Below are 25825 nucleotides of genomic sequence, written 5' to 3'. Positions count from 1 at the left end.
CAAAGTGGAAGGCTATAAATTTTGTGACAGAAGTCAGTGTGGAACTTAGATGTATACACAAAGCATTTTATGTTGTGGACCATAAAGTTTTCATCAAGTATTATGACGAAACAAGTAGTAAGTGTAGAAAATAAGTTTTGGTTTCCATTTAGTGAGCTATTAGTGAAGCATTGTGTGCATTGGCTGCCACCTTGTGTTATCATCTCAACTGTTTTGAACTACAAAAGGACATGTGTTGTTGAAAGTATAAACTACAGCGTTGTCTAATTTGATCAACCATACTGACACCTCCACTTACATTCATTTTATGCTGCAGTTAGCATCTCTGCAAGGAAGCTTGATAAATGTTAATTTCAGAAGTTTTGGACCATTTCATGATCACCCCACAAGTAGACAATTTTTTGAGCCAAAGACATTATTTCAAATTCAATTGTGAGCTCAAATTCTGCACCCAGGATGTCAAATGAGTTTATAATTTATTTGTTGAACAGAGAGTATTCAAAAATATCCCAATGAGTATCGCAAGGAGCACTGCCCATTTCAGTCCTCGCCCCACTGCAAATGTGATATGGATGTTAAAATCAGTGGCATGTCCAGGAGGCACTGCCCTAAAGTAGTACTGCGCATGCAGATGAAGAGGGCTATGCTAGCAGTAGTGTATCTACTGGCAGGGTCTCCCAAGATGGACAGATCTTAGTTGATGAACCAGCAACAATGCCCTATCTTCCCACTCCCTATCTTTCATCCTTTCACATTGTTAAGAAAAGGAGACAGGAACCTTAGTAGTTTTAGAGAAAGAAAATTGTGTAGGGGAAGGTTACCACAAAATCAAAAACCCTGGTCCTCCAGGTTGGGGTTGGTGACAGGTTACTATCCCATCACAGGAAACTTATTAACAGTAACCAAACAACAAGGAAGCCTTGGAATTTGGTAATACATAATAGAAGAAAAGTGCAAGAACAAGGTGTATGATTAGAAACACAAAATATTAATAATTTATATAAAACAGGTGCCTCAGTCAGCCTGTCCAAGAAATTTGAGAGATGTAGGACAGATTTAGTTACTTTACAGGAATTCAATGGGAGGATACTGGTACCCATGATGTTGAAAAGTATACAGTCTTAAGGAAGCTGCGAGACAGGACACACAGTAGGTACAGAATTTTGTGTGAGTAAGGCTCTAGCTGCTAATGTATCTGGGTTGTGATAGGTGACTCCTAGAATAGCAGTATAAATGTTAAACATGAATATATGTAACCTGTTATTTACGAATGCACATGCACCCTCAGAAGAAAGTACATGCCAAGTAAAGGACGAATTCTATGGAGAATTGGAGGTTGTCATGGAGGCCGTTCCCAACAGTAATTGTAAAGTCCTAGTGAGTAGTATGATTGCTAAAGTGGGAAGAGAAAACATATTCCATTCAACATCTGGAAGACACAGACTACATAAACTCGGCAGTGACAATGGTATCGGTTTCATAACCTTTGCAACACTGAAAGGGATGTTCATCAACAGCACAAATTTACAATGGAAGGATATACAGTACACAAAGGAACTCTGATGTTTCCAGATAGTAAAACAGTTAATCAGATAGATTACATCGCAATTGACATCAAACCAAAGAATTGGGTGCTGGATGCGGGAGCAACCACTTCCTAGCAAAAAAAAAAAACAAAAAAAAAAAAAAAAAAAAAAAAACACACACCAGCTATGAGCATAACCCACACCTAGAGTTAGAAACAATTTTAGGTAAGTAGATCACTTCCCAATCGATGGACTCAAAGGTATCACAAAGAAAGATGAACCACATCTGCAGCCTAGCCATTGCTTTGAAATTCTTCAGGAAGAGGATTCACAAGAAAGAGAGAGAGAGAGAGAGAGAGAGAGAGAGAGAGAGAGAGAAAGAGAGAGAAACACACAGGAAGTGTGGAAAGAACTCAAGGATGCAATAACTAAGGTGACAATTGCAGTCATCAAGAAGCAGATCAGGGACAAGAAGATTTGGGTTGGGGACGAATGCTTTAAGGCATTAGCCAAGAGAAGAGAAACTGGGGAGAGTTGGCTACAAGACGTACTTGTCTAATGAAATATCATCTGAAAATGCTGCACATCAGTCAGAACTCTAAAGGATTTGAGAGTGTTACAAAGATTGACAACTTGATCTAGATGTGCAGAAATGTAGTAACAATGTGGCACTTCAAAAGATACCGAAAAGTGGTATCCTACGACTATAGTATCAATGGTCTCAATGGAAAGCAGTCAGCCCATACAAATACATGGTGTAAAAATTTACCTAGCTCTGCTTACCTAGCAGATGAGACCCATGACCAGCTTAGCAGAAAACCGCTACGAGAGGGTGTCACGAGAAGCCTGCAAGTTGAACAGCTGAGCCTAAGCCTTCCATCCAGAGGGTTGCCTGCCTTCTGATTTCCATCCACTGCAGGTCACCTGCTTTTATGTCTGCAGTTCATGCCTCTGCCACCTAGCTACCGAGCGTCATAGGCCTGAGTGAGCAACTCCTTGTCTGCCAGTACTGGCACTGCCATCTGCGCTTGAGTCCACATTTCAACTCCGAGTGCCTCAGTGCTCCCTGTTCTCAGATGTACGCCTCTGCCAAAGAGTGTGGACGTGCTGCCCGAGACCGCCACAGCTAGATAGCTGTATGCTACTAGGGCCTGAGCACTGACTCGGCAGTTCCTCGCCACCATCTTGCTGACAGGGGATGCTGTCTCTAAGGCTTGCTTACGCCAGAGGCCACTAATTTGGATATGAGGCATCAAGATCGTACAGGGACAGATGTACCACATAGGCTTCAGCAGCCGATGATTGACTCAGGTACCTGTGCCTTCCAATGGCTTGTGGCCACACAGTATGATCATACCCTTTCAGTGCAAATACTCCTATATTTTTGAGTCATCATTCTTCTAACTGGTTTGTTGCCACCTGCCACAAATTTCTCTCCTGTGTCAACCTTTTCATCTCACCTTACAAACTAGATCCTCAAATATTTTCTGGAGTTCTCCAATCTCCATCTATCTTTACAGTTTTTACCCTCTACAGGTACCTCTAGATCCACGGAAGTTATTCACTGATGTCCTAACAGATGTCCTTTCATACTGTTCCTTCTTCTAGTCAGTGTTTACCATATATTATTTTCCTATCTGATTCTGCAGAGAACCTCCTCATTTCTTACCTGATCAGTCCACCTAATTTTCAATATTCTAAGTGTAGCACCACATCTCAAATGCTTCGATTCTTGTCTGTTCTGGGATTGCTGCAGTTCATGTTTCACTACCACATTGATGCTGTGCTCCAAATGTACATTCTCAGAAATTTCCTCCTCAAATGAAGGCCTATGCTTGATATTAGTAAACTACTCTTGGCCAAGAATGCATTTTTTGCCATTGCTAGTCTGATTTTTATGTCCTCCTTGCTTCATCTGACGTGGGTTAATTTGCTTCCAATGTAGCAGAATTCCTTAACTTCACCTACTTCGTGATCACAAATTTTGATGTTAAGCTTCTCGTTATTGCCATATCTGCTACTTCTAATTACTTTCGTGTTTTTCCGATTTAGGCTCAATACATATTCTGTACTCATTAGACTGTTCATTCCACTCAACAGATCCTGTAAGTTTTCTTTACTTTTACTGAGGACAGTAATATAATCAGAGAATCTCACCACTGATATCTTTTCGCCCAAAATTTAAACCCACTCTTGAGCCTTTCTTTTATTTCCGTCATTCCTGCTTCGATGTACAGATTGAAAAGTAGGGCTGAAAGAATGCATCCATGTCTTACGTCCTTTTTAATCCTAATACTTCGTTCTTGGTTTTACAATCTTGCTGCTCCTTGTTTGTTCTTGTAGATGTTGTATATCACCTGTCTTTCCGTAAAGATTACTCCTTTTCTTAGAATTTCGAACATCTCGTACCGTTTTACATCGTCGAACGCTTTTTCTATATCGATAAATTCTATTAGCGAGTCTTGATTTATCTTGTCTTGTTTCCATTATCAAGCGCAACGTCACAACTACCTCTCTGGTGCCTTTACCTTGACTAAAACAAAACTGACCGTCATCTAACGGATTTTCTTCTCCATTCTTCTGTATGTTATTCTTGTCAGCAACTTGGCTGCATGAGCTGTTAAGTGATTGTGTGATAATTCTCGCACATGTCGGCTCTTGCTGTCCTCGGCATTGTGTGAATGTCGTTTTTCCGAAAATCTGGTGGTGTATCTCGAGTCTCATACATTCTACACAGCAGCATGGATATTGCCACTTCCCCCAATGATTTTATAAATTATTTATCCCTTCTACCTTCTTTGATCTTAAGTCGTGCAAAACTCATTTAAACTCTAACTCTAATTCTGGGTCTCCTACACTATGTGGCCAAAAGTATCTGGACACCTGGCTGAAAATGACTTACAAGTTCGTGGCGCCCTCCATTGGTAATGCTGGAATCCAGTATGGTGTTGGCCCACCTTTAGCCGTGATGACAGCTTCCACTCTTGCAGGCATACATTCAATCAGGTGATGGAAGGTTTCTTGGGGAATGGCAGCCCATTCTTCACGTAGTGCTGCGCTGAGAAGAGGTATCGATGATGGTCGGTGAGGCCTGGTTCGAAGTCTGTGTTCCAAAACATCCCAGAGGTGCTCTATAGGATTCAGGTCAGGTCTCTGTGCAGGCCAGTCCATTACTAGGATGTTACTGTCGTGTAACCACTCTGCCATAGGCCGTGCACTATGAACAGGTGCTCGATCATGTTGAAAGATGCAGTCGCCACTCCCGAATTGCTCTTCAACAGTGGGAAGCAAGAAGGTGCTACATCAATGTAGGCCTGTGCTGTAATAGTGCCACGCAAAACAACAAGGGGTGCAAGCCGCCTCCACGAAAAACACGACCACACCATAACACCACAGCCTCCAAATTTTACTGTTGGCACTACACACGCTGGCAGATGACATTCACTGGGTTTTCGCCATACCCACACCCTGCCATCGGATTGCCACATTGTGTACCATGATTTGTCATTCCACACAACGTTTTTCCACAGTTCAGTCGCCCAATGTTTATGCTCCTTACACTAAGCGAGGTGTCGCTTGGCATTTACCGGCGTGATGTGTGGCTTATGAGCAACCACCTGACTATGAAATCCACGTTTTCTCATCTCCTGCCTAACTGTCATAGTAATTGCAGTGGATTCTGATGCAGTTTGGAATTCATGTGTGATGATCTGGATAGATGTCCGCCTATTACACATTACGACGCTCTTCAACTGTTAGTGGTCTCTGTCAGTCAACAGACGAGGTCGGCCTGTACGCTTTTGTGCTATGCGTGTCCCTTCACGTTTCCACTTCACTATCACATCGGAAACAGTGGACCTAGGGATGTTTAGGAGGGTGGAAATTTCGTATACAGATGTATGACACAAATGACATCCAATCACCTCACCACCTTTGAAGTCCATGAGTTCTGCGGAGCACCCGATTCTGGTCTCTCACGATGTCTAATGACTACTGAGTTCGCTGATATGGAGTACCTGGCAGTAGGTGGCAGCACAATGCACCTAATATGAAAAACGTATGTTTTTGGTTGTGTCTGGGTACTTTTCATCACATAGTGTATGTCTTCCCCATCGACTACTTTTTATTCTTCTGTCATGTCATCAGACAAGTCTTCGACCTCACACTTTGGGGAACGAAAAGGATGGGCCAAATATAATAGGAAACAGTTTGAAGACACCAAAGTGTTTACTCCCCTAATCGATCGACCCTTATGGTTTACGTAAGTGTATGTATAGTGTGTGGCGACAAATCAAGGGAAGACACTGGCACCTGAGTCAGTCATCGGTTGTGGAGTGCATTTGTCTCCACACAGTCCTCATGCCTGACATCCAAATCAGCGGCGAATAGACTTGCTATAGAGCAAGCGGTAAGGTTCTGTGGAGGAAGTATGATATCAGTTCATCAAAAAATTGTTGTCATCCTATTTGACGGATCACGTGTGTGAAAGCATTGCCTTTTTGAAGATACACTCGAAACTCGAATTCTTGTGTACCCACAGATATACTATGACCCATGCATCGTGCACTGACTTTCGTCCCACGTTCAAAATCATTAACTAGCTATGTGCTGCCATGTCTGACTGCCTGAAACACACAGCTCTGACATTGTGGCTTCACTCACTCCATACGCCACACCTAGCCACAACATGTGGACGTCATACACGGCACATCTTCATACATGACAACCTTTCCAGTTACTTTTGACCACTCAGTTTATATGTTTTATTCAGGCAGAGCTTATCCAGCTGATGACCTCAACGCATTTCTCCTCAAAGAATGAGTCACAGGCCTTCGAGATAGAATAAGTCAGAGGGCCTAACAAAGTTTAGTTAGTGGGTTAATAGCCCATGTCTCAGCGGATTCAAGGTTGAGTGGTGTTTGTTTTAACTTGAGACAACTAAATTTCTCGAAAACGGCGCATGTTATGAAAAAAAATGTTCTACGTGAAAAGTTAATATTAGTAAAGTGGATATCTGTCTGTGCTACAACTGGCCATATCCTAACCACCCCTCCTGTGTGGGCGGGGTGAACTTTGTATTTTCAAATGGGAAGTCCCCATTTTATTGCATATTCGGATTCTGCCCTAAAAAAATACGTACAGTTTACTCAAACCAGTGTTTTCAGTTCGCAGTAGATGGCACTGTAAGCGACATATATCAAGTGCGTCTGTTTTTGCAAGTAATAACCGACACATTTGATTCTACATTTCATTTACGATGTAAATGTAGGGCAGACCTGTTATTTGTGTCACACCGGGTTATTCGACCTCACATATAATGCTTGTCTTTTGAGGGAGATCCCCATGAAAAGTGCTGAAACCTAGCGGACAACCCCCAAAGTGGTCAGTTTCCTTTCGTGCCTGGGGTGAGAACTATTTAGTGTGAGTAGTAGTTTTCGTTTCTCTTGAAGATTTCACTTAAGTTTTGGCTTTCAGACTATTGAGGTATGTAACTTTTGCACTTAAAATAGAAATGTAGCGTTGGTACATATTTAGGCACATTTAAATGTCATTAGTTTTGTTTGTTCTGTTCCCTTTTCGATGTAGGTTACTTATGTTCGGTATGTTAGCAAATCGGGTAATGACGCCACCATATGACGGGGCTATGCTGCCACGCTATGAATGTGGCGTCATTATGTTTATGGGATTTTCATACAATTTCAAATGCCTCGTGTACGAATAAGGACTACAGAGAAGGCACAATGGTCTCAAGAAGATCTTTAGGCTGTCATGCAACAGGTTGCTGAGGGAAAATCAGTTAGAAGTGTTGCATTGGCATTTCAGGTACCTAGGTCTACGCTTTGAGGTAGATTGAAAAATAAGAAAAACCTCGAACCCCATTTTGAGTAGACCTCCAATTTTTAACAAGCAAGCGGAAGCGGAACTGACAAAATGAGTCATTGGTCTAGCAAACCTTTTTCATGGAATTACTGTTACAGATTTGAAACAGTTGGCATATGATTCGGCAGAGGATCTTCAAGTAAGGAAAATAGCAGGGGAAGATTGGATATGAGGATTTGGAGGGAGAAATCTTCAAATTTCTTTGCGAAAACCGTCTGCAACAAGTATTAGCAGAGTGACTGAGTTCAATAAAAAGGAAGTCAAACAATTTTTCAAAAATCTAAATTCAGTTATGGATAAATATAAATTTGAACCATACACTGCATTCAACATGGACGAGACTTATATTTCTTCATTGTAGAAACTGGGTCATATTTTAAGGCCTAAAGGTAAAAAACAAGTTCGAGATGTGACCAGCTGGGAAAGATGACGCAATATTACAGTTGTGTGCTCTACGAGTGCTTCTGGACAGTACATCCTGCTGATGTTCATTGTTCTCAGAAAAAGGACGACTCCCTTACTCAAGAGAGGAGGACCAGCTGGAGCCCATTACAAATGTTCACACAACGGATGGTTTAATGAAGACGTTTTCCTTGATGGGCTAAAACACTTCAGTAAATTCACAAAGTCTTCAAAGGATTAACCAATTCTGCTCTTACTCGAGAATCATATAAGTCATATATGGCTGGATTCAGATGAGTTTTGAGAGTAAAACCACATTCATGTGTAATCAATTCCTTAGCTTACATCCCAAAAAATACAACCACCTGACGTCATATTTCCTGTGTCTGCTGAAAAATGCTTTCAATAAGGGGTGTGACAAATTCATGAGATCAGATTTATATGGAAAGAAAACACCATATGACATGGCTAACGGATTCAATGTTGCGTCTCTGAATGTGGCAACAATTCAGAAACGCTTTTGTGTGTTTGAAAGTAAATGCAGATAAATTTAAAGAAGAGGATTTTGCACCATCTCTGACTGTATAACCATTCGTGATAGATGACCGAGAAGATGAAGCGGTCAGTCATTCCAACGGTAACGACGACTTCGCAGAGCTTCGTACAAACATAAGTCGACCTATACTACAACAGAGGAACTACCCTCAAGAGACAGAGAACAACCCTTTTGAAGCTGAGGGGCTTGATGTATACACTGTAGATGGTTTGCTTGGAGTTCCTGAGTACTCCCGAACGTCGTCAGGAAGTAAAGTTGGAAAAATTTTCTAAAGTTTTTCGATAAGCTATCATCAATGCCCAACGCGGCAGTGATTAACGCTGAGGGAAATCCAAAGCGAGTAAGTCACTCTGCTATTTTAACGTCTACTCCTCTGAAAATTCTTGAGGTCAGCGAATGTAAAAATTATCAAGAAAGAATTAACTGCCAAGAAAGCAGCAACGAACCTTTTGGAAGGAAATACGACTACCATGTAAAACAGGTATTATAGTGAAAAAAGAATTTGTCATCCAGGAAAAGCAAACTACTATCTTCATTCTGTAGAATTAAATTGGAGGAATCGTCAAGTGAACACAAGATAGATTTAGACGAAAAAGTCTTACGCAATGAAGATGAAGACGACATTTTCGACAAAAGATCAGATAATCTTGAACTGTGCCTTGTTTGTGGAGAGTACAGCTTCAATGTGCCTTGGTTCAGCTGTAAGCAGTGTGGACAATGGGCTCACTTCGTGGCTAGTGCTGCTGATTCCCCAGACAATTGTGTTTGTGACTCTGGACAGAGACTCTAAAACTTAACTTTAACCTTTTTCATGTGTATTAATGGTTGTAAACATGAACTGTATAAAAATATTATATGATTATTTAATAAATCTTTTATTAAGTTATTTGATTTACTGTATTTTCCGTTATTTTCTTAGTTTTATAGCAGACGACATGGGTGTGGCAGAATTAGCCAGATATGGGAAAACGGCACCACTGTGCAGACATTCAATTTAAAAAAGTTGTAATGCACTTAGAGTGAAAATACAAGAAACAAAAAAGTGGATAACCAAATTTCTGTAGAGTCATATTATATTTATGTAGTTATAATTAATTTTTATATACGTCAAAAGTCGTTTTTCCTTATGGCGGCGCGATTCCCCTGGTGTCCCTAAAGCTTTGTGTCCTACCGGTTGATATCTATATTCGAAATTTACTTTGGTGTTGGAAATTTGACTGTACAGTAAAATACGGTCAACCGTTTCAATGTCTGGGTAGAAACTACGTTAGGGTGATCCAGGAACAACGATGTGGATTTAATAGCTTTTATTCCCACTAGGGTGCTTGATATTGGTGAGTCCCTTGCATCTCAGCATTGGGGTTCTTCATTTCGGCGAGTATCGAAGACAGGTGTGCCTGTCACTGTCACTTCATGGACATTTTACCTTATTATAATGGTTCTGGGTTGTTTTCTGCTGTTAGCCGCGTAGCGGCCAGCGCGAGAGTTGACGGCGATTGGATGGAAACACACGCCGAAATCAGTCACTCTTATGGCGAGGCTCGAGGGTAACCAGCCGGAGTCAAGCATTCCGATGGTTGGAGAGTCTCCGCAATCAATCCAGTAGGGAACGGAAACTGTGTTATCATTCATGCAGCTGATCTGCCAGAAATGTCAAGGTCCTGTATATTCACATTTTCAGTACTCAAGCAACGTTTGAACATCAATATCAACCATTAAAACGCACAAATTTACGTTTACATCGCAAATGAAACGCAGAATCAAATGCATCGGGTCTCAGCTGCAAAAATAGGCGCACTTAATACTTGTCGATTACAGCGTCATCTACCACGCACGAATGTGAAACAGTGGTTGAAGTAAACCATAAGTATTTTTTGGGGTGGAATCCGAATATGCAGTAAAAATAGGAAGGGGTTTCCCATTTTAAAATAGAAAGTTGATCCCCTCATACAGGAGGGGTGGTTAGGCGGGGTGATTAGGCGGTGGCCAGTTGTAGCACAGGCAGATGTCACCTATATTAATATTAAATTATTAGCTAGTAAATTTTTTCGTACGATTTGTAGTTTGAGATATTTAGTTGTCTCAAGTTAAAACAAAAACCTTCAACTAACTGAGGTATGAAGAGAACCAAACAGTCGGAGGGTAATTTATTTGTGAGGCCTTTTTGTGTTGTACGTGGCGATAAAGGAAAGAGGCACAGTCCAAAGTAACAACTAACTGGATGTCTGTATCGATAAACATTCAGATATTGAAACAAGAGACGTTCATTTTTTGTTGTTATGTTTGTTGCAATCAGAAAGAATATTTAGAAATTACTGGCTAAGTATCAAATTAATTACAGTACCTTGAGCAAAGACGCTGTTCAGAGCTTACAGTCAACAGCTTGAGATGAAATTGTGCATTGATCTCCGTGGATGTGAGGACTGGGTGTAATAAAACACTTTGTACTTCTCATAGAGATATAATATATATTATTTACAAACAATTTATGTACACTGAAAAAGATCTAATCCATAACATGAATATATACAAAACACTATAGCACAGACTGGTGAAATTCTCAGGCTAAGATGAAACAGTGACATTACAACTTAGTAACATTTTTGTAATTAGAAAGAAATTGCTCTATATGTGCCTTTGGTATGGAGACCTCAGGTTCAGATATTTTAAGCGATTGCTAAAAATACTGATGTGGCAAGTAATAAATTTGTAGCGTTAATTATCTTGTCTTTTTTCGAGAATTCGTCTTATATTAGGACAAAAAATTTTAATCTGGAAGAACGTTATTTATTTTATGCATTATCTTATCATTATACACGCAGATACATTAAGACTTAAAGTAAAATTTTGGTTACAGGACTGATACTTCAAGCAAAATCTCACAAATCTGCTTTGTTTAGACTGTTCCTCTGAAGGGCTTCTGAGCATCACATGAACGGACCTTTGTTTGATAAGGAATGAATGCTTTTTCTTGCAACCGTCTGGCTTTCGATGAACATTAGTAATAAGACTATTGTTACAACAAAAACGGATTACTGCTAAAAATCAACCGAGAATTCAAGAAAATGAGTGAGTGCGTGCAAACACAACCGTTAGAATTAACGACATATTTCCATACTGGAGCAGAACATGCTCGGTTGAAAGAAAATTACGAATGCAAAGGCAAGATTGCAGTTGAAATACAAGAGAAAAGTTGTAGGTATTGAAGAAGGTTAAGATGATGTGGTTGAAATGCCCGGGCGGAGAAGGATGCAGTGAACATCTACAACAATCTACAAAAAGCAATCTACCAGAAATAATGCTCTGAAGATACAACAGTGTTGTTTGAGGAGTATGCATTATGTATTGCATATTACGGATGACAGTACTTACATAAGAGAGCGATTTTCCACGGCTGCTCACTTTGCCCATTAACTTCCACTATTAGCACCAATCAATACATCCTCACAGGCACCTTCACAACAAAATCGGCAGTGTCCTATTCATAGGATCCATCCCGCCATACGCTTTCAGCGATTTAGAAAATGCTAAATTGGAGTGAGTCGACGGGAATCTGAATCCCACTCCTCCCGAATGCCATCCCACTGCCTTAATTTTGGATCCCATCGCCCGGTCTGAAATACAGGGCACGAAAAAAGGAAAACAGAAGGTTCAGTGTCGCAGGCTGACAAATCACTTCGTTGTCATGGATGACCTCAAGAAGCGAGAGTTGTTTTGAAAATACTGCACTGTCATCAAATGTCGAGTCTGTGTCCCAGTGGCGGTCAGAATATGTTTGACAATTTGTTTCTGTTAAATAGAATAAACTGATGACGCTGTGGTTGGTTTCAGAATATGTAATGTTCACAAAATATCTTCCACTGTGACGCAGTCGACGCCTTTTCCACTGTCAGGGGCAAAATCCAACGAAATAGCTTCCATCTTTGCTTTTGTACGGCCAGTGGCCCAGAGAAAGGGTACGTCGCACCCGGTCAAATGCAGCATTGGTCCAGGCTTCCCGGCGTGTCACCTCAGCTAGTAACACAAATATTTCTTAAAGTGTTGTAGATATCGAAAAGAGGTGTCCGTGTAGTGACGGTACACAAAGGAGAAATTATTATGGTCTCAACTTCGCTTTTACCCATCCAGAAACTGAGACAGCTACGTGTTATTATTGCAAGTAGCTACAACTGTAACACAATTCATGTCCTTGAAATGTAGGGTATAATGATTCATGATGTGGTTTGCAACGAAAAGTTTCACAAGAGAATGTGCTAAATACGAAAGTTGGTTCAGTACAGTTTCACGTGCTTTGCGACGTAAACATTGGGTAACGGGGCGCAAACAGCGCTGTGACGACAGGGGGCCACCTAGGTCTCCATATTTACTACATTTACTGCCATTTTTTGCGAAAAATTTTCACTGCAAACCACGACAAGCATCAATCTTCATACTCTTCGTTTCAATGGACCTTGAGTGCTGTAAAGAAATTCATAATGTCATTCAAAATGCCTCACTGGTTCCGGTATCCTGCTAGAACGAGAAGTCATGAGCATAGCGCATATAGCACAATACGCTTGCTGTGTGTACTGTCATTTGTGTGAAGGCTTGCTACGATGCCTTCAACGATTCTGGCAGAAAACAGGTGGCCTAGGTGAATAAATATATTATATTAAGAACTGTGTAGAGTTGTTTCAATCTGAAATTCCTGTCTGAAGGTGCTAGAATACGGAGAATGTTTTACATGTTTGAAGTAAGCTTTAGCTCCCTTGTCGATTAAATGCAAGCTATTGAGCGCAGAGAATGCGAACAGAGGCAGAAGTACACTGTATTGGATAAGACAAATACACAATGGACATACAGATGGCGTGTTCCACTTGGAAGAGACTCGTTATTCAAATGTGTAACGACTCCAAGAGGAAAACGTTTGCAACAATTAAGAAATTACATGCACAGATTCAATAGATTATTTTCTGACCATGTAATGCGGATAACACGGCAGGGGAACATAATTTTCTCACTCGCCTTCATTCGCTTGCATCTCTCCGTTGGAATTTATGTAGTTAGGTTGGCACTGGCTTTCGTGGCCAGTAACGCTACCAGAATAATTGTAGAAAGACTGAAGATGAACGGCGTATCATTATTCACCTCGAGGGCGTCATCAGTGTTAAATTAGGAATTTTGCAACTAAGACCTTAATTAGATTCTAACACTCAATCCACAAAAAATTTCGTACATCACGATATATGAAATTTAATAACCGCAGATAGGTACTTTGAGGCCGAAATGAAAACCACAGTCGCCTAGATTTCAAAGTAGGCGAACATAAACAGTATCACAAGTCAATAAGTATGGCAAGATTAATTTTCTTACGCTTTGGATGTAAGTAAACGACATAGAAAACATTTTAATTTTTGCTTCTTGCATCTCAAGAGATACTGTATACATCTTAAGATGAGAACGACGACAATTTTATTGTTAAACTGGTAACTGACAACGAAGGCGAAGAGTACATTAACACCTTGTCGACAAATGTGATGAGGGCTGCAGTAAGCATTTGTTTATAATTACACTGATAGTCTCCATACCAAATGACTAAATAGTCAAACATGTAAGATTCTACAGGTAGAGAATACATTAATACCGGAAAGCTTAGTAAATAACTTTTTAGAACTTTTTAACATCCAAGTACTGTACACAGTTCAACAGATAATATCTTGGCTTCTGAAACAGAAACACAGTTTCAAAAAAGTTTTCAGTCACTGGATACAGTCATTTGTATAAGATATTCACTCATGCCGGTTATTAGGTTCTTGAGGCTGATTTCAAACAGTACAAGAAATGTTCGCAGGATTCTATCTTTTTCAGAACGGACAGTTCTCGGCAAAATGCAGTGACTTAAATAAAGTCAATGTTTATACAAGAGTTTAAGCAAAGCTTTGACATTCCATTTAATACACTGATGTTACACTATGGTGAAAAGCACGGATGGCAGATAATTGGAGAAAAGCTCGCTCCACATTTTATATACGATATCTTCTGAAACGAGGTTACATTTGCGTGATCAAAATAGTAAAGGCATATCCTCCAGCAGTTTGTGCAATGCACAGCTCTGTGGCGATACTTTGTGGCATTTAAGCGATATTCTGAAGAGGACAGCTTTTTCTTTGCGTCGATTAGATCATAGTTCCTAAAGACTGCAGTGAGCTCATATATACACAGCAGCACTATTACACGCCTGAGACTGTCTTCAGAACTCAAGACGTGAAAACTGAAGGTCTCATCTTAACGTACGTTTTTTCTATCAGTATCTGTGGCGAATTAACGACTACAGAAGAAAAATAAATTATGTAGGAGCCACACAGACAATGACAGTCTTCTTTTATCGTACAGACTAAGTCTAGCAGCATAGACATAAGTTACTGGTTTACAATTAAGGCAAGAATCATTCGCATATTTCAGCTTTCAAGTACAGGACGATCAGTAACAAAAACAGTGAGAAGGATAACCAAGTATTAGCGTTTCCAGCAGTCCTTGTGGTGCCAGTGTGTAACGTGGACGAGTAGCTTGCTTATCACGTCCCCTAGTAAGACGCGCAGTCCGTCCACTAACGGAGACGGCACCGAGCGAGCGAGGCGGCAGTGGGCGTCATAGGCAGCTTCGACCGGCGGCCGCGCGCGGCGCCAGCAGTCACCCGTCGTCCAGGTGGCCCGCCAGCGCCGTGGGCGCGTCTCATACCTCGCCGCGCATGCACTGCACCATCGAGTCGGAGGACAGCTCGTCCATCGAAGAGTCTTGCGCTGCAGACACAAAATCAGGGTGCACGATTAACACACAGTATGAAGCAGAAGGGTGCTTTGCAACTTCTAAACCATTTTATAAACCACGAGCAATGCTTGCTGTGTCTCGGAGTGTCTGTGATTAATTTTCTACCGAAGTGAAAACCATTCTACGTCAACAGTCCAAGTCCGTTACCATATTCTGCAAAATGCTTGGGGAGAGAGCGAAAATCCGTAATTCTCTCCTTGGGAAGATCCTAGAGCAAGCGGTTTGCATTGGCTTTCCTCCTTCATGAACACCAAGTGTTCAGTGTATGTCCATAACGCGTTGGTAGACGTGGGGACTGCTAGTATAGTGCATCGTTTTGGCGGACCAGTGTCTACATAACAGGCGAAGTGACACAGTGGTAAAACAGCCGACTGCTACTCCTGAAGAGGGTAGATCAAATCCCTATCCAATCACCTAGGTTTAAATTTTCCGTGTTTACTCTAAATCGTTTATGGTAAATGTTGGGAGAAGGTTGGGAGAACACCGCCGATTTCCATCCTCCCCCCCCCCCCCTGCCCCCCACTCTACCCCAATTAGAGTCTTGCTCCTTCTGTACTAACGTTAAACACTGTTATACGTCCTCAACTCATGAGACACTGAGCAGAGATTTTCGACTTTACCTGGCACAATGTCGCACAGCCTGAAGAGTTTGCATTGTAGGCACTGCTCTCCTTTTCTCGCTGGCCAAATATTGGTGATGCAAATTGTTTACGCTACTTGTTACGTACGGATGGAGCAAACCGCACTACTGTGCATTAGCGACGTCAGTTTATGCATTCCCTTCACTATACTACACCGCTCAGACAAATAATGTACATTTCGGTCCGAAATTCGAAAACAGAAAACCACATTTTCTATTGTGGAAGCATATTTCTGAAATGTTTTTGAAGTATAGTTTAACTGCGCAATCTATATAGTGATGCTCAGACTAAGTGTTCTCGAAATTACCGATCAATTATCCTCGAAGGAAGATAATGCGCTGCGATAATAGTGTTATCTTCGCATGCACTGTAGAAGGACAATGGTAGATTGAAATTGAGTCTCAGTAAGCACCGTGACTTCTACGATATCTTTACTTGGGATCACCGGAAGTGAAACAAAAATCTAAAAAGAGAAAAAAATACGAACGAGGATAACTGAAGAGCAGCGTGAAAACAGCATTTTTATGACGCTAATGCAAACAGCTTTTTGTAGTCACAGAAAATTGAGACTTATCAGATTCTTCACTGACAATTCTGCAGCAGCTGCAGTCAATCAAAAAACCGGGTGAGGAAATGCAATCAGCAGGTGTGACAATTTATGGTCCGCACTTTACCACTTAGATGTGTATGTATAAGTATGTATGTACGCGTGTCCTCCTTGAGAACTAGATTATGCCTGACCTTCTGTCGGATGTGAGTTCCAGTGATATTTCCTTAGATATTAATGGCGCCTGTACGAACGTTCCACACACCTTAATCAATGAGGATCCATGTAGATCAAAAGTCATCGCCAGACACCCTCGTGATGTGAAGGGTGCTGCGGGGAATAATCTCGGACGGTAACTGCATGACTCTCCCATCCAATCTTGGAAATGTGTCTGCCTCGTGCAAAGATGTGCCAGTGGCGTTGACTGCAGAAAAATATGAAGGTGGATTCTCGACGAAATATAAGAAAAGTATATTTTTTAAAAGCAGGATTAATGAGGTGCAACTGAAATTAGTTCTACACAAGCAGCGAGGAATAACTGTGTGCTGATATGAAATTCAATGATCACAACACGGGTATAAGGAGTAAAAGAATTTGTTCTTAATGTGCTTATAACACCATTTTATATTTTTAGAATAAGTGGTATATAGATCGTGTTGGATTAACACTCAATATTACGGAGGAAAATAAATGGAACAGATATGTTTTCTACTCAAGCTATGTCACATAAAAGACGAAAAATTTTAAGAGGCAGAGAGTGAATGGGTTGCAAGCAAAACTCCAAGCAAACGCTAAGGAACGTTTGTGGTAATTGTTGCGAATATGAGATAACGTTATATCTTGTGCTGAGACCTTCATTCCAGGCTTCGTCCATCAGTACATTGGAAAGGAATTGCATGGTACAGCAGTAAGTACAAAAATGGTTAAAATGGCTCTAAGCATTATGGGACTTAACATCTGAGGTCATCAGTCCCCTAGAACTTAGAACTACTTAAAGCTAACTAACCTAAGGATATCACACACATCCATGCCCGAGGCAAGCTTCGAACCTGTGACCGTAGCACCAGCGCGGTTCCGGACTGAGGCATCTAGAACCGCTCGGCCACAGCGGCCGGCGCAGTAAGTACATACTTGAGTGCCATTGGTAGTGATTTTTGGAGTATAGGCATAGGTAGTAAAAGTCCATCAGTTGATAGGAAATGTTAGTTGCAAGGTTGCGGATGCTGTTGTTGTGTCTCAAAATTTGGAATTCACAGCAATCATTCGAAATCCAAAAACAGGTACTGAAAATCATCGGGATATCAGAATCTAACCCAAGCAGAGGACGCGTTAAGCAGAAGTTAAGAAAAGCCCCAATACCATTATTTTATCCTTGATAAGAATTACTGAGAGTGTAAAAGAAAGTTATTTTTTTGCATACTTAGTTGGTATTTTATGTGACTCCCCTTAGCCACGAGGACAACATCTAGGCGGTAATCAATTTCACGTCATACATTTTGAAGCACATTTGGAGTAACCGCAGCGAACGCATTGTAAATGCGTGTTTTGAGTATGAGGTCAGGAGATCTACGTGGCCAAGAGCAGAACACAGCGTTGTCGTGTCCAATATGACCAAACCAAAGGTTTCGAAGACGAGGATCTAAAAATGTGTGAACCCCCATATCCCAAAATAAGGGTGCTCCACCCTGCCGCCGGCCACCGTAGCCGAGCTGTTCTAGGCGCTTCAGTCTGGAAACGCGCGACCGCTACGGTCGCAGGTTAGAATCCTGCCTCGGGCATGGATGTGTGTGATATCCTTAGGTTAGTTAGGTTTAAGTACTTCTAAGTTCTAGGCGACTGATGACCTCAGATGTTAAGTTCCGTAGTGCTCAGAGCCATTTTCCACCCTGCTGAAAGAGGTAATCCGTGCATTACGTGTCAAACTGCGGCATTAGCTATTGCTCAAGCAAGTCCAGCGAAATGTTTGTTGAAACAGGTAAATGAAGAGAAGTAAATCATTCAGTCTTATCTACACTGTGCCGATAGAACGACAAATGTTAAATTCTAGCACCCAGAATTCTCACGAGAATCACTACTTTTGCTTTTGGCACGGAACTTTTCACTTTTGCATCACAGCGCATGCGGCGGTTTTCTTTTCGCTGCACTAGCACAACGATCGAAATTTTGAAAAGCCTTTTCCATTCTCTGTATTCGTATGGATGGATCGCTATAAATTAAATACTTGTAGCCGTCTGCAATCGCTATATTAATTTTGGATTGCCTTGTATAGCGTGATTTTTTGCATCATTACAACGGATGATTTTTACGGAAGATAAAGGCACTGTATATCAATTTCAAGAGCTAAATGATGGTGAAATCATGCGTGTTGGCGAAAACAAGAGTTGGTGGTATGTATGTATGTATGTACTGGTCTACGTTGGCATTGCGATATAATGACAGCGGTAAGGCAGAGTAGTTAGTGATCACACAATAGAAGGGCAGGACATGGCGTGTTCCAGATGCAGCGGCACAGTATGATGCATTACGTTACTTTGTTAGTACTAAGAAAACGCGGTCTGTTGGGGAGCTGCATCTTTCGTATTTTTTGGTATATCTTTCCTGAGTCATGGCTTGGTTAAGTATAACTGACTAGAGAAACAGAAAAGAGTGAAGCGAAAAGGAAAGAAACACCAGAAAGGAATGTTAGGAGGAGCACGAATCTGATTCAACACACGGTTGATGACATTGCATAATTAATTTAAGCTGCAGACCATATGATACTGGGCGTGGTGATGCAGTTGGGGAAGTCGTATTCGGCAAGAGAGGTTTCCAAATCTCCGTCCAATATTTTTTAGTTTTCGTGGTTTCCGTAAATGCTTCAGATGAATGCTGGGATGTTTTCTTTGAAAAGGCCTCAGCTGATTGGATACATGATCCTCTCCCTTCTGTGCTTGTGCTCCGTCTCTGTTGATATCGACGCTGATGAGACGTGAAGCTCTACCGTTGTTTAAATCTCTGGTTCGAAATCGCTATTCTTTAATGGATCTACTCATATTAAGTCCTGGCTGTCTGTGGCACACCAACAGGTAGCAAATGACGATTTACGATGCATGTCTGGTTGAGGACAGGAAGTAGCTGACCAATGAAGAATGCTTGCAATGGGATTTCGTAGCATCGTATCACACGGTAGTAAGCTACCGGTCATGCCGCTCACTCTGATATCGCTTCAAAACGTGTTGGTGCGTGCCCAAGATCTGGTGGAGCCTGGAGAATCACCGGAAACAGTAGTAAAGTCGATGATGTGCGGTCTGTTGTTTTGTCGATAGTCTTCTCTATATTGTGTAGACATGCATCTTTTTTCTGTACATTTTAGAACGAAGAAATGAGAGAAGACAAGAGGTAAATGAAGAAGCCCCATTCGGTTTAAGAAATGTGGGAGGCGCGATGGCAGATAAAGGCTGCTGTGGCTTAAATTGTATGTACAGTAATAAACGGAGGCAGTGAAATAAATTCCTCGAAGCGAAAAATATAGAACGGCAACACATATATGTCACAGATCCTGTATACTTTCTGCCTGAAAGGAAGGAAGATGAGGAATAACTGATGACGAGTGGACAGTTTGCTTGGTAAAGACTTAGGGTTACCTAGAGGGTAAAATCAGAGAAATTCGGTTGTGTAGTAGAGGATAAAATCAGAGAAATTCGGTTGTGTAGTAGAGCCGAAAATATTCAGTTCCGTGTTGCAGCCGCGAATGGAACTCTAAGTGAGGATTCTGAAACATAACATTTCCCCCGTATCCTCCGATTCCAGAGAGATAGAAGTATATCGGGAATACAGAAGACAACAATCATGTGACATATCTCAGGCAAAATAGTCAAAAATCAACATAGGGAGGAAAAAATGTATAATGTTTTGAATCTTCGGGAAAATACTCATTTACGGCTAGTAGTAGTAAGAAACAGAAAAATTTTCCCCTGTACGGAAAGCGAGTCTCCGCTTTTTCCCACGCCATAAGTCAGTTTCTAGCACTTTTTAATTTTTTACGGGAAATTGTCCATTGTTATACGACAGCTATAACTACAAAAAAATATTCCTTGTACAATTCTACGCAAAAAGGGTCTAGTACATATTTTAAGTCAGACTAATAGTTTTAGAGATGGGTAAGACTTAGGGTTCTGTTAATGCTTAATCTTTGCAGTTTTTGTTGCTTAGTCCGTTATGTAAATTAAAGAATAATTTATTTGTTTACGTAACTAAGCAACAAAAGCTGCAAAAATTATGCATTAACAGCACCCTATTCCAGATCTCACACATCTCTCAAACTATTTGTCTGACTTAAAATATGCACTAGACCCTTTTTGTGTAGAATTGTACAAGGAATATTTTTTCCGACGTGATGACGTGACTTGTGTTTTCAGTATCGTTGAAATCAGGATTGGGCGTCCAACAATGAAAACGTTCATTCACTGTTCCCCTTCGCTTTCGCTGTCCAGTTTATATCAGTTTTTGTCTTGAACTGACTAAAGTCGTACGTGACAGTTCAGTTTGTTGCGTTCTGTTGTGTTTCTTATTACTCTCTCTTCTTCCCTGTGGACTGAAAGAAGGATAATGCTGGACCCTACCACCCGGTGCAGAATGCAATGGAAACCACTGCATTAAAGGGAATGTGGCCGTTAACTGAAAAAGTGTCGTATGATGCCTCCATTGGAAAAAGATTCCGGATTAGTCCCCCATTAGGATCTCCTGGAGAAGACTACCAACGGAATGGGGAGGTGAGCATGGAGAAGAAGGTGGAATAACCAACGACGGGATAACATTCTAAGAGTTCAAATGGTTCAAATGGCTCTGAGCACTATGGGACTTAACAGCTGAGGTCATCAGTCCCCTAGAACTTTGAACTACTTAAACCTAACTAAACTAAGGACATCACACACATCCATGCCCGAGGCAGGATTCGAACCTGCGACCGTAGCGGTCACGCGGCTCCAGACTGACGCGCCTAGAACCGCACGGCCACGCCGGCCGGCCATTCTAAGAGTCAGAGCTTGAAATGTCAGAAGTTTGAATGTAGTAGGAAAGCTAGAAAATCTGAAAAGCGGAATGCAAAGGCTAAATATAGATACAGTGGACGTCAGTGAGTGAAATGGCAAGAAAATAAGGATTTCTGGTGAGACGAATATAGGGTAACACCAACAACAGCAGGAACATGATAAATGGTATAGTGGGAGTAGGATTCGTTATGAATGGGAAAGTAGGGCAGAGAGTGAGCTGCTATGAACAGTTCAGTGACAGGGTAGTTCTCATCAAATTCTACAGTAAACCAACGCCGATAACGGTAGTTCAGGTATATATGCCAATATCGCAAGCAGTAGATGAAGAGACAGAGTTTATGAGGATACTGAACGGGTAATTCAGTATGTAAAGGGAGATGAAAATTTAGTAATCGTGGGGGATTGGAACGCTATCGTAGCAGAAGGAATAGTAGAATACAGGGTAACATCAACAGCAGCAGAGAATGGGAGTAGGATTCTTTATGAATGGGAAAGTAGGGCGAGGGTGAGCTACTGTGAACAGCTCAGTGGCAGAGTTGTTCTCATCAGATTCGGCAGCAAATCGACTCCGACAACGATCGTTCAGATACACACGACAGCGTTGCATGCAGAAGATGAAGAGATAGAGAAAGTATATGACGATACTGAAAGGGTAAATTAATATGCAAAGGGAGATGAAACTCTAATAATGTTGGGGGACTGGAACACTGTTGTATGGGAAGAAAGAGAAGAAAGGGTTACGGGAGAAAAGGGCTTGACAGTAGGAACAAGAGAGGAGAAAGACTAATCGAGTTCTGCAGTACATTTCATATAGTAATAGCGAATACTCGGCTCAAGAATAACAAGGGGAGGAAGTATACTTGGAAAATACCTAGAGGCACCGGTAGATTCCACCTGGATTATACATTGGTTGAACAGAGATTTAGAAATCAGATATTGGACTATAAGGCGTAACCAGGAGCAGATAAAGATTCAGGTCACAATTTACTAATGATTAAGCGTAAACTGAAGCTTAAGAGAAGGGTCTGGAAGAATCAGTGCGGAAGAAAGAGGGATACTGAAGCAGTGAGGATGGTGGGATGCGTTTGAAGCTCTCTAAGGATGTGTATACTGCGGTAAGAAATACCAGAGTGGCAGTTCATTCGAAGAGGAGTGGACATTCCTAATAATGTCCATCACAGAGGTTGGACGGTCTAATACACGCACAAGGAAGAAACCTTGGGTGGCAGAAGAAATACTTCAATTGATCGACGAAAGAAGTACAAAAATGTTCAATGAAAGGCAGGAACACACTATAATAAATCCATTAAGAAGAAATAAATAGGAAGTGCAGGACAAACAAGGCGAAATGGCTGCAGGAACGATCGATATGGAAATGATCGTGGGGAGAACTGACTCAACATACAGAAAGATCGCCGGCCGAAGTGGCCGTGCGGTTAAAGGCGCTGCAGTCTGGAACCGCAAGACCGCTATGGTCGCAGGTTCGAATCCTGCCTCGGGCATGGATGTTTGTGATGTCCTTAGGTTAGTTAGGTTTAACTAGTTCTAAGTTCTAGGGGACTAATGACCTCAGCAGTTGAGTCCCATAGTGCTCAGAGCCATTTAGCCATTTTTTTACAGAAAGATCAAAACAACACTCAGAGAAACTAAAAGCAAGGGTAGTAAAATTAAGAGTGAAATGGAATTCTACTGTTAGGCGCAGAGAGGAGTAGAGGGCCGGCCGTTGTGGATGTGCGGTTCTAGGCGCTTCAGTCTGGAACCGCGTGACTGCTACGGTCGCAGGTTCGAATCCTGCCTCGGGCATGGATGTGTGTGATGTCCTTAGGTTAGTTAGGTTTAAATAGTTCTAAGTTCTAGGCGACTGATGACCTCAGAAGTTAAGTCGCATAGTGCTCAGAGCCATTTAAACCAAACCAGGAATAGAGGTGGAAAAAGTACATTGAAGGCTTCTATGAGGGGAAGGACTTGTCCGATGACATGATAGAAAAATTAGCGTCGATATGGAAGACTCAGGGGCTCATATGAGTCAGACTTTAAAAGAACTCTGGAAGACTTGGGATCTAATAAGGCAGAAAGGATAGATAAAATTCCATCGGAATTTCTAAAATCATTTGGGGGGAGTGGCAACCATACGGATTTTAAAATTGGTATATAGCATCATACCATTAGACTTTCGGAAAAAATATCATCCATACAATTTCGAAGATAGGAAGGGAAGGTACGTTCGAGAAGCGTCGCACAATGACATTAACAGCTAATGCGTCCAAGCAGCAGACAAGGATAATATATAGAAGAATGGGAAAGCAAATCTGATAGATGACGGTTAGTCTGATTTTAGTAAAGATAAAGGCGCCAGAGAGGTAGTTATGGCGTTGCGCTAGATAATGGAAGTATGACTGAAGAAAAATCAAGACTCGCTCATAGTTTTGTCGATCTAGAAAGAGCGTTCAACAGTGTAAAACGGTACGACGAAATTCTGAGAAACGGTGGAGTAATCTGTACGGAAAGACGGGTGATATACAACATGTATAAGAACCAACAAGGAACTGTAAGATTAGAAAACCTAGAACGAAGTATTAAGACTAAAAAGGGTGTAAGACATGGATGCATTCATTCAGCTCTACTCTTCAATCTGCATATCGAAGCAGCAATGACGGAAATAAAAGAAAGGCTGCTGTCCTCTGTGAATGTAAAGAAAACTTACAGGATCTGTTGAGTGGTATGAAAAATCTAATGAGTACAGAATATGGACTGCGACTGAATCTAAGAAAGACAAAAGTTATGAGGAGTAGCAGAAATGACAATAGGGAGAAGTTTAACATCAAAATTGGTGATCACGAAGTAGCGAAGTATAACCTGCGTCGGACAAAGCAAAGATATAAAAACCAGACTAGCACAAGCAAAGGGGGCACTCCTGGCCAAGAGAAGTTCATTGGTATCAAACATAGGCCTTAAATTGAGTAAGAAATTTCTGAGAGAATCGAAGTGTTTGAGATGCGGTGCTACAGACGAATGTTTACAATTAGGTGGACTAATAAGATAAGAAATGAGAAGTTCTCCGCAGAATCGGGAAAGAAAGGAACGTATGGAAAACACTGACAATAAGAAGGAAGAGCATGAGAGAACATGTGTTAAGACATCAGGGAATATCCTCCATGATACTAGAGGTAGCTGTAGAGGGTAAAAACTATAGGAGACGAGAGAGATTGGTACACTATGTGATCAAAAGTAACCGAACATCCCCAAAAACATACGTTTTTCATATTAGGTGCATTGTGCTGACACATGCTGCCAGGTACTCTATATCAGCGACCTCAGTAGTCATTAGACATCGTGAGAGAGCAGAATGGGGCGCTCCACGGAGCTTACGGACTTCGAACGTGGTCAGGTGTCTGGTGTCACTTGCGTCATACGTCTGTACGCGAGATTTCTACACTTCTAAACATCCCTAGGTCCACTGTTTCCGATGTGATAGTGAAGTGGAAACGTCAAGGAACACGTATAGCACAAAAGCGTACAGGCCGACCTCGTCTGTTGATTGACAGAGACCGCCGACAGTTGAAGAGGGTCGTAATGTGTAATAGGCAGACATCTATCCAGAACATCACCCAGGAATTCCAAACTGCATGGGGATCCATTGCAAGTACTGTGACAGTTAGGCGGGAGGTGAGAAAACTTGGATTTCATTGTCGAGCGGCTGCTCATAAACTATATATCACGCCGAAAAACGCCAATCGACGCCTCGCTAGGTGTAAGAAGCGTAAACATTGGTCGATTGAACAGTGGAAAAACGTTGTGTGGAGTGACGAATCACGGTACACAATGTGGCAATCCGATGGTAGGGTGTGTGTATGGCGAATGTCCGGTGAACGTCATCTGCCAGTGTGTGTAGCGCCAACAGTAAAATTCGGAGACGGTGGTGTTAAGGTGTGGTCGTATTTTTCATGGAGGGGGCTTGCACCCTTTGTAGTTTTGCGTGGCACTATCACAGCACAGGCCTAAATTAATGTTTTAAGCACCTTCTTGCTTCCCACTGTTGAAGAGCAATTCGAGGATGGGGATTCCATATTTCAACACGATCGAGCACCTGTTAATAATGCACGGCCTGTGGTGGAGTGGTTACACGACAATAACATCCCTGTAATGGACTGGCCTGCACAGAGTCCTGACCTGAATCCTATAGAACACATTTGGGATGTTTCGGAACACCGACTTCGAGCCAGGCCTTACCGACCGACATCGATACCTCTCTTTGGTGCAGCACTCCGTGATGAATGGGCTGCCATTGCCCAAGAAAGCCGGGTGTCTGGATACTTTTGATCACATAGAGTATATATCCAACTAATGATTGAGAACGTAAGGTGCAAGTGCTACTCTGAGATGAAGAAGTTAACGTAGGAGAGGAATTCGTGGGCTGCCGCATCAGATTAGTCAAC

At 41.6% G+C, this 25825-nt stretch overlaps 1 protein-coding gene across 1 annotated transcript in view; it reads right to left on the bottom strand.

Annotated features, from left to right (window-relative positions):
• Window positions 1-10865: 10865 nt before the first annotated feature.
• Window positions 10866-25825, bottom strand: part of LOC124548342 (LIM/homeobox protein Awh) — a 322587-nt gene continuing 307627 nt past the window's right edge. Inside the window, exon 6 of the mRNA XM_047125168.1 lies at window positions 10866-15143. Coding sequence (XP_046981124.1) covers window positions 15076-15143 — 68 coding nt within the window. The 3' untranslated portion in view covers window positions 10866-15075. The remainder of the gene's footprint in view (window positions 15144-25825) is intronic.

Source organism: Schistocerca americana, chromosome 1, assembly GCF_021461395.2.
Source record: "Schistocerca americana isolate TAMUIC-IGC-003095 chromosome 1, iqSchAmer2.1, whole genome shotgun sequence".
In the NCBI taxonomy this organism is placed as follows: Eukaryota; Metazoa; Arthropoda; class Insecta; order Orthoptera; family Acrididae; genus Schistocerca; species Schistocerca americana.
The sequence above is the reverse complement of the archived record's forward strand: the minus strand, read 5'-3'. Positions and strand labels throughout refer to the sequence as shown.